The sequence below is a fragment of the Callospermophilus lateralis genome, chromosome 3, assembly GCF_048772815.1.
Source record: "Callospermophilus lateralis isolate mCalLat2 chromosome 3, mCalLat2.hap1, whole genome shotgun sequence".
Lineage (NCBI taxonomy): Eukaryota > Metazoa > Chordata > Mammalia > Rodentia > Sciuridae > Callospermophilus > Callospermophilus lateralis.
This window is the reverse complement of record NC_135307.1, coordinates 79576354-79590533: the sequence shown is the minus strand read 5'-3', so window position 1 is coordinate 79590533 and position 14180 is coordinate 79576354. Positions and strand designations below refer to the sequence as shown.

At 33.5% G+C, this 14180-nt stretch overlaps 1 protein-coding gene and 1 pseudogene across 1 annotated transcript; both read right to left on the bottom strand.

Annotated features, from left to right (window-relative positions):
- Positions 1–694: 694 nt before the first annotated feature.
- On the bottom strand, positions 695–1635 carry LOC143394708 (olfactory receptor 4L1-like; annotated as a pseudogene).
- A 9341-nt stretch (positions 1636–10976) lies between these two features.
- LOC143394707 (olfactory receptor 4K13-like) lies at positions 10977–11918 on the bottom strand. The gene has a single exon (XM_076849362.2). It carries the CDS (start codon positions 11916–11918, stop codon positions 10977–10979), a length of 942 nt encoding a protein of 313 aa, XP_076705477.2.
- Between the last annotated feature and the right edge of the window lie 2262 nt (positions 11919–14180).

Genomic DNA, 14180 nt, shown 5'->3' with positions numbered 1-14180 from the left:
GCTTTATGGATCTTACTGCTCATAAAACTAATGTGCCAGCCTTGTTAAAAAGTAAACTTTTGCTGGGGCTGTAGCTCAGTGGTAAAGTGCATGCCTCATATGTATTAGGCACTGGGTTGAATCCTCAGCACCACATAAAATTAAATAAAGATATGGTGTGTCCATCAACAACTAAAAAAAAATTTACAAGATTAATCTTATCACAATTAAAAGACCCCAAAAAATCTAAATAAATGTATATGTGCCTATAAATTCAGAATGATCTATATAATTTTAATTATATTTAGTAATCTAGAGAATTTAACTGAATGATCCATAATTAAAAGTAAACAATTTTACATTTAATTTTTCTTTATGTGAAGAATATTAATATTAGATATTTCTGGGTTACTAAATATGATTAATGAGCCAGTATTTCTACTTTATTCTTTATTCCATTTAAAGAAACAATTTACTAATTTATTGATAAGTCTGAATTTTTTAGAACTCAATCTGAGTTGAATTTTAATGGGAAAACTTATTCTTTCAATAAAACTAAATATAAAAATATAATGATGGAACATGATATTAAATAATTTCAGTGTGCAATATGACTGTTAGAAAACTTACAAATAAGACAAAATAATATCAGCCTACTCTGAAATGTAATTTACATGAGATTTCCATTAATACCACTCATTTTCATGATTGTTGTCTAGAAAGTGTGTCTGAAGCTGATACACTGGTTCCTCAGTCTGCTCATGGCTGATTTCATCTCCCGATTCCTCAAAGTGTAAATAATGGGGTTCAATAAGGGTGTAATGACCGAATAAAACACAGAAAGAAATTTATCCACTGAAACACTGCTAAAGGGCCAAGTGTAAATGAAGATACAGGGCCCAAAGAACAGAGTGACCACGGTGATGTGAGCAGACAATGTGGACAGAGCTTTAGAGAGCCCACCCGAGGATCCATGTCTCACAGTTACCAGAATGACAGTGTAGGAGATGAGCAAGAGTGTGAAGCAGATGAAGGACAAGAGGCCACTGTCAGCAATTACCAGCAACTCCAGAACATAGGTCTCAGTGCAGGCAAGCTTTATTACCAGGGGAAGGTCACAAAATATGTCGTCCACTATGTTGGGGCCGCAGAAGGGCAGGTTGACAGTGAAGACCATCTGGCTCATGGTGTGCACCAAGCCAACAGCCCAGGACAGCAGCACAGAGCCCACCAGCACCCTGCGGCTCATGATGGCTGTGTAGTGAAGAGGCTTGCAGATGGCAATGTACCGATCAATAGCCATAACTATGAGAAGAGTCATCTCACTGCCCCCCAAGAAATGGAGGAAGAACATCTGAGCCATACAGCCCCACAAGGAAATAGTTTTCTTGTCCCTGAGGAAATCTGCCACCATTTTAGGGGTCGTGATGGTGGAAAGAGACATGTCGAGAAAGGAGAGGTTTCCAAGGAGGAAGTACATTGGTGTGGAATGAAGGTGAGAGTCACAGATCACAGTGATCACAATGAGAAGGTTTCCTGCCATGATTGCTGCATAGGCCAGCAAAAATATGCAAAAGAGAAAATTTCCAGTTCCAGAGTGCTGGTGAGCCCTAACAAAACAAACTCAGATATCGTAGAGATGTTCTTCATATTCATGCAGAAGATTTCAGAAAGCCTTTAAGATGAAAATCATCTGGAAAAAAAAACTGATATTTTAATCAGGGATAGTTTTCAGGGTATGGATATTTAAGCAGTAAATGTTGGTTTCTATAGGAAGAGAGAAAATGGATATTTACAAATAAATTATTTTAAGTAATACAATTGCCATTAACGTTATTGCATGTTTTTCAGCCAGAGAGGCACAGCATATGAGAAATCTATTTAAAATTTCATACATCTTGTTTGCATACAAAGATTGTATCTAGATACATTTGTGGCTTCTATTATGAGTTCATGCATTTATGCTCTTGTGTTCAATTTGTTTGATGAAGAAAAGGAGTCAAATGGCTAATGGTCAAATAAGTGATTTCAAGTGGGTTAGAGCATAATCATTGAGCTTTTTGAAACCTAAGTGTTCACTTTTTCCCTCTGTCTAATATATTCAGATGGTACATGTGAATTGAGTTACATACCCAACTCAGCAAATCAGTTCAATGTATTTTCTTCTATTGATTATGCTATATTCCCTCCTCTGTCTTTCATTCTACAAATATAGACCAATAATTTCACTTATTTCTGAAGACTTAAACTGAGGTATCTGTCATACGCATTTGCTCCTCTCTAAATAATTATACTCCCCTCCTAGAAAGTTTCTGCATAGTAACATTAGTGTTTTTCAATATTCAGGTCTGTTTTTTGTTATCTTATGGAGAAGGGTGTGATTATTACTTTGTTGTGAGCAAAACTCCTGACCTCTCCTTCCAGTTCTCTTGCTTATTTTCATAAATCTGTTGTACTTGACTCCTGGCTGGGATTTGTCTTTTTTTGTCCCTTTGTATTCTCTGTGCAGACAATCTCATGACTACCACCAAGCATTTTCCAAGTAGTGTTTGCTTTTTTTCCCTCCTAAACACTGACCTTCTCTTCTCTGCAGCCAGTGCTGTCCCCAGGTGTTTCGCACCTGAGCACACTGACTCTGGACTTATCCACTGGCTCTTTAATCCTGACATTTGGATTCTGTTTTCCCACAGCAATCTGATACTGTCAACTCACTTCTATCTTAATTTTAATTTTGATTTGGATCTTTTGGTCTCCGCTTTCTTTTCTTTTTCTTCTTCTTTCTTTAGAACTACTACTGATACAACCTACAGAGATAAAAAACAATCACACACACAAACACAGATGCAAAGGCACATACTTGTACCATGTCCTGATTTCTGAAGCACCAGAACAAAAGCCAGAAATTTATTCTGACTTTTCATTTTTTGACTTAGTAGTTCATCAAATATTCAGAAAACATTGTTTAGCCTACAGTTTTGGAATGAATAATATCTGCAGAAATAGTGTTTAAATCTCAGTCTGGACCTCAGTATTCATAAGGGAAATATACCTTTAACTCTTTTTAACACTGATTATTTTTTCTGTAAAATTAGTCTAATACGCACTCTTTAAATACAAACTATTAAGAAGGTATAAAACCAACATATTGAACATCTTTGTGTATTTCATTGACTATATATAAGTATGAGCACTGATGAGATTCTATTCTTTAGAATTAGTTTCTTTTTTTGGTAATTATAAAGAAACTCAACCCAAAAGAGACCACAGAAGCATTTCACAACAAACAATCTGTAAGGAATAGTGAGCTTTGATTAAAATATTGTGCTCTATTTAATGCCATTGACATAATCACCTCCTTGTCAATTTTATCAAGAATCATTTTGATATTCATCATTAGCCCACTCACACAATAATTGAGTCTATTTATCAATCTTGACATTATTTTTGAAACTATATAGTCCTCAATCTCAAAAAAAAATTACAGGTAAAAATCTTGAGACAACATACAAAAATAACTTTTTAACTTACTATGTAAAACCGGAAAATCAAGAAAAGAAAACAGTACCCATTACTCTAGGTTTTTGAAACTTTTAATAATCATATTTGCATATTTTGTAAGCAAAAACTTTATGAATATTTAAGAAGTATGTTTTAAAAGCATATTTAAAAATCTTCAGATCTCATATTCACATATCTATAAATAGATGGACTGAAATCCTTAATTATTCATCATGAAAATTTGTTCATATTATCTGAGAAGAAATATTTTCAAAAGTATAAGCATTTTTCACTCATAAAGTTAAAACAGAAAAAAACCCAAAAAACAAAAACAGACCTTCCTAACTAAAGCTATTGCTAAACCTAAAATTTAAAGTTTTGAATAGTATGTGTTATACAAACATCAGTAAACTAAAAAGGTGTGAAATGCATAAAATTGGGTCTGAAAATGTTTGGCTTTGCTGTGGCAGAAACTACATCTAAGAATGGGGTAAATGGTCTATTATGGTGGAATGGGGGAGGAGGGATTGCTCATTCAATGCCTTTCACATGGGTAAAAAATGAACAATTGCCTCACTATTTTCAACTATAATCTCTATCTTACAAAACAAATGCTATGGGGTCTCCAGTGCTGTTTGCCTGTGTTCTGTAGCCAATATGTTTCCACAGAAGCACTTATTTAGAACAATTAGTGTATATGGAAATGTGTAGAAGAAAGTTTTTTGATTAGAATATGTATTATATGTTTTCTATTCATCATGTGGTTTCGCTATGTTACCTTTTCATGAAATTGATAAATTATAAACAAATAAGACAATACAAAGGTAATATTCATTTAATACTAAAAAATTTTGGGAAAGTGAAAAGTCAAATATACTGGGAAATTTTCACTATGAGTGTTTTTCCTTATTAAATTAATACACTTGTATATTTAATAGAAGAGGCTCTATATTACGAGTGCAAAAAGGCTTCATTTTCAAATATTGAAAGAGTTAATAAAGTAAGAACATAGCTGCATATATTAGCAGTAGAATTAGACATTTGTATTTAAGAATATATTATATATCCAATCAAGAAAAGAGGTGTTGACTTGAGAAAATTTAAAATAAAATCGATTTTAATTAATTACTTCACATGTATCTATATCTGTTTTTGCAATTAAAGTAAATAATGAAGGAAAGTAAAAACACAGATAAGTAAATTACTATTAGAGCAAAATGAGTCAATAATTCTGACTTTTCTTGAGATATTATTAGATGAAATATTAATTTATTATAGATTGTAACTGTAGCCAAGAAAGAACTTAATTTACCATTATTTTAGCATGTTGTAAATTATTTTCTCCTTTTGTCTCCTGTAGATTAAACTAATGCAAGTTTATATTCTGAAAATTAAAACTAAGACTATAAAAATGACCCCAAGGATTGGGAGGCTATTTCTCAGAGAGAGTGTAGAGGCTTTTAAATTCCTGTTGCAACTAGATACATTCATCCAGATACTAGTGGATCTAACTTGACTTTTACTCTTTCCCTCATGATCAGAATAATATGGTTTTCATTCAGTTGCAACCTCTAGGTAAAATATCTCCTCTTTTACTAAAGCCCATAATTGTAAAGGTGTTTTCAGCACTGCTATTAAACCTACCAATTATTCTGAGGAGTCACTCCTTCAAAGACACGTAGACACAAAGAAATTCTGAAGAAAAATTGGCTATCTTGTTTTTAACTCCAAGAAAATACATGGCAATTGTTTGCAGCTTAAAAATGCTTTTAAGAAGGAAACAGAAAAGATGTACATAAAAAGGCAGACTGGTGACCCATCCCCAGGGGGAAATATGAAAATAAACATGTTGGTTTTCCCTTGAGTTCAGAGCAAGGACCTCTTTCTTATTATTTAAGTGGATCATGAAGTCACCAAGATTGTGAATCATGTGAACTTTCTCTAGAAAGTGCTTTCTCTGGAAAACACTAATTGAAGTTGTTTGATTAATGTACCTTGGGAACATTCACAGAAAATAAACCTGTCATAGATGATGGATTTGAGGAAATATAATTATCTTAATTTTATTTCATAAATATGAAGGGTAATAATCAGTATAATAATTGAGTGATTTATCCAAGAAAAATTTTAAAATATGCCATCTACACTGAATAAGGCTTATAAAAAACTCACAAACAATTGACCATTTTTGAAATTTTATTTTAGTTGTAGATGGACATAACTTTAATTACTTATTTATTTTTATGTGGTCTGAGGATCAAACCCAGTGCCTCATGCATGCTAGGCAAGCACTCTACCACTGAGCCACACCCCCAGATCTAACCATTTTTTAACATACAGAAAAATCTCCTTTTACCATGCAACATAATTGAGGGAGGGCAGAAATTCAGAATCATAAATAACTTTTATTGGCTGACTTTTATTTATTAGTGATAATCAATATATTAATAGATTTCATCAGTGAATCATTCCAAAAATTTATAACTTTCATAAGTTCTTAACAATTATGCCAAACTTCATAATGCCTTGACAACATTAGAAGAATATCATGGAAGTGACTCTAGTATAACTTTATCATACAACTAAGTAAATAACAGATAAAATTCAAAAGGCTAACAATGCATGCTACAAGATTATTTCATTTGTTAAATAAATTTTTGTTTATTTTTATATGTAATTCCACTGTGATTCTCCAATAATTACAGCTTTCTGGAAAATAATAGAAAGAAATTAAGGTAGAAAACATATTTACAAAAATACATTCCACGCTCAATTTTAAAACCGAGAGCAGACCCTGATAACAAATTCTCACTTTGGTGAAGTCTCATATTTTTATTGATAATTAATTGATACACAGAATTGTATTTATTTATGGGACACCATGAATGTATTAATACATATATACATTGTGTATTGTTCAAATCAGGATAACATATTTTTTTCTCCTCAAACATTTACCATTTACCTGTGGTGAAAACATTAAAAATCTTTTATTATAGCTTTTAGAAATTTATTCTACATTTTTGCTATGCCTACTCACTCTAGTATACAATAGCATACCAGAACTTATGTTTCTTATTTAACTGTAACTTTGTACCAGTTGGCCACCCTTTCCCCATTTCTCCATTCCTGTAACTTCCCCAGACCTTGTTAAGCAACATTCTAAACTCCACTTCTATGAGATCAACATTTTTTTAATTAATATATGAGTGAGATCATGCAGTATTTTTTCTTGACTGGCTTATTTCGCTTAACCTAATATCTTCCAGTTCTATTCCTGTTGTGGCAAATCAGAGATTACATTATTTTTATGACTGATTAGTATTCTATTGTGTATGTCTTCCACCATCTTTTTATTCATTCTTCCATTAATGGGCACTTAATTTGATTCCATGTCTTTGGTACTGTAACTAGTGCAATTAATTAGTGTAATTAGTGTAATTAATGAACATAAGAGCACAGTTGTCTTGTAATATATTTATTTCATTTTCTTTGAATATATAACAGCTAGGGGATCCCTATATCATATAACAGGTTAATTTTTTAAAATGTTTTGAGGAAACTGCACACGGTTTTCCTTATGGATATGCCCATGAACTATGTGGAAATGTTACCAGTTCTCCACATCTTCACCAGGACCTATTATCTTTTGCCATTTTGATAATAGCCATTCTTACTGAAATGAATGGGTATCTCACTTGACTTAAACTATCTTTATAATGAAAATTATATAATTTTTATTTTATTTCAATAAAAAAATTAGAGAAGACATACAAAATGGAAAGACATCCTATGTTCATGAATTGGAAGAATCAATATTGTTAAAATGTCCATACTATTTTAAGCAATCTAGAGGTTCTTTGGAACTCTTTATCAAAATATCAATGAAATCCTTCACAAACTAGAAAAATGGTCCTAAAATGCATATGGAACCCCAACAATTCTAAATAGACAAAGCAATGTTGAGGAAAAATGACAAATTGTAGACATCACAATAATTAACTTTAAAATACATTACCTTAGTAATTCAAAATAGCATGATTTGGACATAAAAATAGATACATGAACCAATGGTTCAAAATTAAGAAACTAAAAGTAAGCCCATACACCCACAGCCATCTGGTCTTTGACAAAGGTGTTCAAAACACATTGGCAAAAGGACAGTCTCTTCAATTAATGATGGTGTGAAGACTGTATATCCCTTTGCCAAAGAATAAAACTAGATACTGTCTTTCATCATTGTATAAGTAAAAATTGGTTAAAGCATTAAATGCAGGGCCTAAATCTAAGACGGTAAATGAGGAAGAAAAAAATGGGAAATTCTTCAGGACATTGAAATGAACAGAAATATTTTGAATAAGATCTCCAAAGTATAAGAAAAAAAGCAAAAGTACACTGATGAACCTAGTCTAATTCCAATTTAAGATTGGGAGCCATCACATCACAAAGTCATGAGAAGTTAATTTCTGTTTTACTGTAAATTACTGAGATTTCTAAATTTGTTTGGAATTCTTGCCCATGCTCTGAACTCACTCATGCCTGGGATTCCCTGACCAGATAACAACTCTCTCTGAAACCTCAGCGGTGCCCCATAAATTCTGATGTTGGGATCTGAAAATACTCCCTACCTTAAAATATTATGCCATGTAGATCACTAATCTACTATCTGCCTTTGTATTATGCTTGTCAAAATCCTGTTAGCTGTAAGTTATCAAGACAACCCCCTTTTGCACTTTTTGTGCTTTAAAAACTTTTCCTGGAGGGCTGGGGGGCTATTCTCTGACTGGGTTTTAGGAGAGACATTCTCTGGCCAGCTTTTGTGTACACAATACAAGGTTGCTGTTACTTGATTTAAAACTGAGTTGGTGGTCTTTTCTCGCATTGTGGTTCAACATAGACAATGGGATCACAGCTAACTGAAAGTCTTTTGCAAAGCAACACAAATATTAGTGTGAACATGAAGCAAGCCAGAGAGTAATGTATATGTTCCTCTTAGTCTTGTTGGAGAGCTTTTTACATAGGGTGTCAGCAAAAACTTCAGTAGAAGAGCATTATTGTTGGTAGTTTCCTGTTTTCTGTAAATGTCAGGTTTGCAGAAAAAAAAAAAAACAAACAAACACTACCAAAAACAACAACAACAACAAAAAATCCTGTAAGTTCCTCTGTCTAGTCTAAAAAATGATAGAACAGAAAACACTTGTCATGTAAATCTTCAAGCCCCTCCTCCCACTGATATAAAGTTCAAGAAATTTCTAGATTCATTGTCCAGAGAATGTTTTAGGCCATAGTTGCCCTCTGGACCCTTCAGTCAAAAACGTCCTTCCTGAAAATTCCTCATATGTCCAGACTTTCCTGTCCTGTCAAACAGACAATTTCTGGAATAGGATAAAATATATCTAAACTATAATCTGACAAGTTATGAAAAGTTAATTTCTGTTTTACTATAAATTACTGTGATTTCTAAATTTGTTTGGAATACCTGCCCCTGCTGTGAACTCACCCATGCCTAGCTTTCCCTGACCAGATAACAACCCTTTCTAAAACCTTAGTTGTGCCTCATAAATCCTTGCTTCCCCTGACCAGATAACAACCTACCTTGAAATATCATGCCATGTAGATAATTAGCCTACTGTATCCTTTGTATTATGCTTGTTAAAATTCTGTTATCTGGAAGTTCTCAAGACACCCACTTTTGCAACTTTTTTTTTGCTATAAAACTGTGTTGCTGGAAAGCTGGGGTGCTTATCTCTAGTCTGGGGTTTCTGGTAAGAGAGTCGCTGGCCAGGCTTTGTGTACACAAATACAAGATTGCTTTAATTTGATTTAAAATTGGAGTCGATGATCTTTTTTTGAGTGGGGAACAACAATCAGGCCTTTTTATATTTTATTTTGAGATGGGGTCTGGCTAAGTTGCTTCGGGCCTTGCTAAATTGCTGAGACTGGCTTTGAACTTGTGATCTCCCTGCCTCATCCTCTAGAGCTTCTGGGATTACAGATATGCAGGTATAGGCATGCGGAGCATGGTGGCACACACTTGTAATTCCAGTGGCTACGGAGGCTGAGGTCAGAGAATCACAAGTTCAAAGCCAGCCTCAGCAATTTAGCAAGGAACTGTTTCAAATAAAAATAATAACAATAACAAAAAGGGCTAATGATGTGGCTCAGTGATTAAATGCTCTCCCTAAAAGTATATTGAATCTAATTCTCGAGACCCGTTTGTATCTTTCCATTTCTGATTTTGAAAATGCATTCAGTAGAATTGTCCATTTTGATATCTTTACTTCCATACAATATCTCAGCATCAATCTTACTTACTTTTATTTATCAGTCTCCTTCATAGAGCTCTATCTTCTTTCCTACAAGCTATTTCTCACTCTACCATTCCAGTATAGACAGGCCCTTCTGCTTGGAATGCTCTTTTCCTCTTGGAGGAGGCATGGAGGAGTGCTGCAGAGGGTGTCAAACATGACAATGTAGGATATAACCAAGAGAATGAAGCAGACCAGGATGGAAGCGAAAATGTCTAATTCTGCAGATTTTTAAATGCCTGGGCTTATCCATCTCCTCTTCCGAGTTCACTGTACTTAACACAGGTAACATGTTCTGTCATCTTTCACAGGGCAGAAATATATCATTAACAGTTTTTCTATTGCTTAGAAAACAGTGTGGTACATAGTAAATATTTAGAAGCAGAATGTTTCAAAATTGACTGAATTGAATTAAGAAAATAAGTCATGTTTTCTGGTAGAACACGAAAGGGTAAAACAGACATCACTTTAAATTTTAATTGATTAGATATTCTTAGAGAACTATTTGTTCAGTCAAGCAAATGTTTAAATTTTTTTTTCTTTTTTTGCTTAGGGTCTCTCTAACTTGCTAAAGCTCGCTTTGAACTTCCGATTCTGCTGTGTTAGCCTCCTGAGCTACCAGGATTACAGGTATGTGCCACAACAATGAGCAAATGTTTGAAGTATTAATTTCTAAATAAGTTCATATGTTTTATAAGAATGGATATTTATTGGAAACAGAGAGTAAGAAAAAATCCACTAAATTCAATGCTGAACTTTACCAAATAACCTCCACAAAGTTAACATAGAGTGATAAAAATCTTTTTAAATATTACACAAGTTTAAAAAAAATGACTTTAAAAAATAAATGCCAAACACTGTCTTCTGTGTTATATTAATATGTTCTAGTTTTACATATTGATACATTGAAATATCATACATTTTACCATGGAGACATTATGTTTACATATTGCACACATTTTAAGACAAGCAGGTACGTGAAAAACATATTCATATCTAGGCATTATGTCTGTATTATGAACATTTCAATTTAAATCTTAAAGAAAAATATCTTAAAGATTCCAGTAATTTGGAGTGAATAATATTGATAATATTTTACATTTTCATTTTAATTATTTGAACAAGTATACAATAATGAAAACCTAAAAATAGCAGAAGAAATACACAAAAATTAGAGATCACGAGCAATATTTACCTGTCCAGACAGAAAACAATATTCTGACTGCACAATCTCTTAATGGCTCCTTTCATTTCCTGATTCCTCAGAGTATAAATAATTGGATTAAGTAAGGGTGTAATTATAGTGTAAAACACATACAGAAACTTTTCTACAGAATAACTATTGAATGGAAAAGAATAGATGAAGATAGCGGGGCCAAAGAAGAGGATCACTACAGTGATGTGAGCAGAGAGTGTAGACACAGCCTTGGAGGAGGCTCTGGAGGAGCGCTGCCAGAGGGTGACGAACATGATGATGTAGGATATGACCAAGAGGATGAAGCACACCAGGGACAGGAGGCCACTGTCCACAATCACCAGGAGCTCCAGGATATAGGTGTCAGTGCAGGCCAGCTTGATGACCAGAGGGAGGTCACAGAAGATGCTGTCCACAACATTGGGACCACAGAAAGGTAAACCCACCAGGAAAACCATTTGGCTTGTGGTATGAATGAATCCAACTGCCCATGACAGCACCAGAAACCCAATGAGCATCCTGTGGTTCATGATGATCTGGTAGTGCAAGGGCTTGCATATGGCCACATACCTGTCGATGGCCATAGCTATCAAGAGAGACATCTCACCACCCCCAAAGAAGTGCATAAAGTACATCTGGACCATGCAGCCCCACAATGAGATGGTTTTGCGTTTTCTGAGGAAGTCTGCAATCACTTTGGGAGTTGCAGCAGAGGAAAAGCATAGGTCAAAAAATGATAGATTTGCCAGAAGGAAGTACATGGGTGAGTGAAGATGTTTATCAAATATCACAGAGATTACAATGAGGAGGTTCCCCACTACAATGGCTACATAGACAAGTATGAAGATGCCAAGAAAAAGTAACTGAAGTTCTTGAGAAATGGAAAGTCCCAGCAGAATGAATTCAGAAATACTTGAATTTTTGTTTAGGATAGCCATTTATCAATTTTCATGAGTTTCTTAGATGTCATCTGGAAGGTGGAAAAAAACATAAAAAAATGACAGGGACTAACAAGACACCAAGCCTAATCTTTACTTAAACATCTTATTTGTTATTTAGGAGCCAACCCATTTGGTAAGGTGACTGCTTTGTAGGTGTTCCTTGGTATTTTGTAGTCTGAGATATTTCACAGGGCAGAAAGTGAGTAGAAACTGTGGTAGATAACACTCCAAATTTGTCCTTTGGTTAATATGAGACAAAGTCAGTAGAACATGCTTAAACCTTGTCTGTTTTCATGTTCAGTTTCGGGCAGACTGTGAATGAATGCTTAGTTTAGAATGATACAGAAGGCTTTTGAGAAGAATCAGAGGAATATATTTTTATATATGAAATCCTAAATATTCCTTTTAACTTCCACTTTTTAAATTTGTATTATATTTTTAAAGTTTTCCTTTTTCCTGAATTCAAAAATAGGAACATAATAAAATTACAATTTTCATATAGATATGTTATCTATTTTACCTTCAAATAATGAGGAAACCACTGATTATTACTTTTAGTAGTGCTAAATAAAGCTGAATTTTCCACCTCTATAGTTTCGTAAGAAGAAAGAAAATTGTGAAAAAAAAATCTACAATATGCACTACAATACAATATGCATCTACAATATCCATGAAGAGAACTAATAAGTTGCTATCCCCATATTTTGATATAAAGAAAAACGTTGATAGAGTTACAGTAAGTTGAGATAAGACCATATTGCTGTGAAAGATTAAGGTTTTAGACTGAAACACTCTGATTCTCAAAAGTATATTAGCTTATCCCACATATTCCTAGCGCTTTAGTTTGTGTATCCAGTAAAGTAAGTGTATGTTATCTATTCTTCTTATGCAATTGTTCTAAAATTGGATTAAAGACCATTTGTATCTGATATCCCTGTTTAACACGTTTTTCCATGTCATGTTTGCATAGAAAAAGCAAAATCATGGTCATTAAGACCAGGATATAGTGAATTTGACTCATATATTCCTGTTTTTCTTTTCTCCCTCAAGGAAGTTAAAGGGTGAGACAAATCATTAAACTTTGCTAAGGTAAACCAAAAACAGAAATAAAGTATATGATGTGTAGTTTGACCATTGTGATATCTGTTGGTACTTGTCCTCTTTGTACCCAGTATTTACACAATGATTTTAACTTTCTTTAGCTTTTAACATTTTCAGGCATGGATATAAATAATAAACATTGTGTTACTAACTGAGGAGGACTCAGATAAACTAAATGAATTTAAAAAAATATGAACACTTACATTTAAGAGACCAGGTCAATGAACAATCTATGTCAGTCCAATTAGTTCAGCGCATTCCTCTTTTGGCCCCTGGTTGCTCTGTTTCCTGAGTCTCATTGTTGCTCAGCTGTATACCTTTATTTTGTCAGGGTCTAGACACAAACCTAATGAAAAATCATAAAAATTAAATCAAATGCATGTATGCTTTTATGCAATCTAACCTTTAAAATACAGTTTAGATATTTAGAGTATCATAATTTTAGCTATTGAAGTGAACATGTAACCATATATATTTTTCCATGATAGTTAATATCATGAGGCAAATATTGTATCATTAAAAATGACCTGCATTCTAACCATTTTTTTGAACCATGTTTGTGAAACCACCCTTTAAAGTAGCTAGAGAACTTCTAAAGTAATAGAATTTGAAAACAGAAAGCTTTCAATAGTTCTTTCTCACAGCTAAGAATTTTTACTCTGCTTTGTGCTCTCATAGTAAGACAATTGTGTTGTTTGAATTATACCTTCTGCAGTTTTTTTTTATAATTAAGTATGCAAGTAAGTTAATTTGCAGGTGCAAATGTATCTGGCAAAGATCAAGTCCATCTTTCATCATATTCTTGGAAGCTTAATAGGTTTTTCAAAAATATATTTTTAGTTGTAGGTGGACAAAAATATCTTAATTTTTTAATTTCCTTTTTTGGGTGGGGCTGAGGATCAAACTCAGTGTCTCACACATGGCAAGCACTCTACCACTGAGCTACAACCCCAGCCCATTAACAGGGTTTTAAATGTTGGGCATTTTTAGATTGTTGTCATAGGAATATTAAAGTTCCTCATATAATTCTCTCTATCATTTTTTTAATTTTTAAAAATCTGTGCATTGTAATTACACATAACATTGGGATTCGTTATACCATAGCAATACATATATACAACTCAGTATAATAAATGTAATGATAGCATCAGGATCGTA

Bases quoted from the DNA above. Each gene is read 5' to 3' on its own strand.
- LOC143394707 (XM_076849362.2), bottom strand. From the start codon at position 11,918: ATGGCTATCCTAAACAAAAATTCAAGTATTTCTGAATTCATTCTGCTG.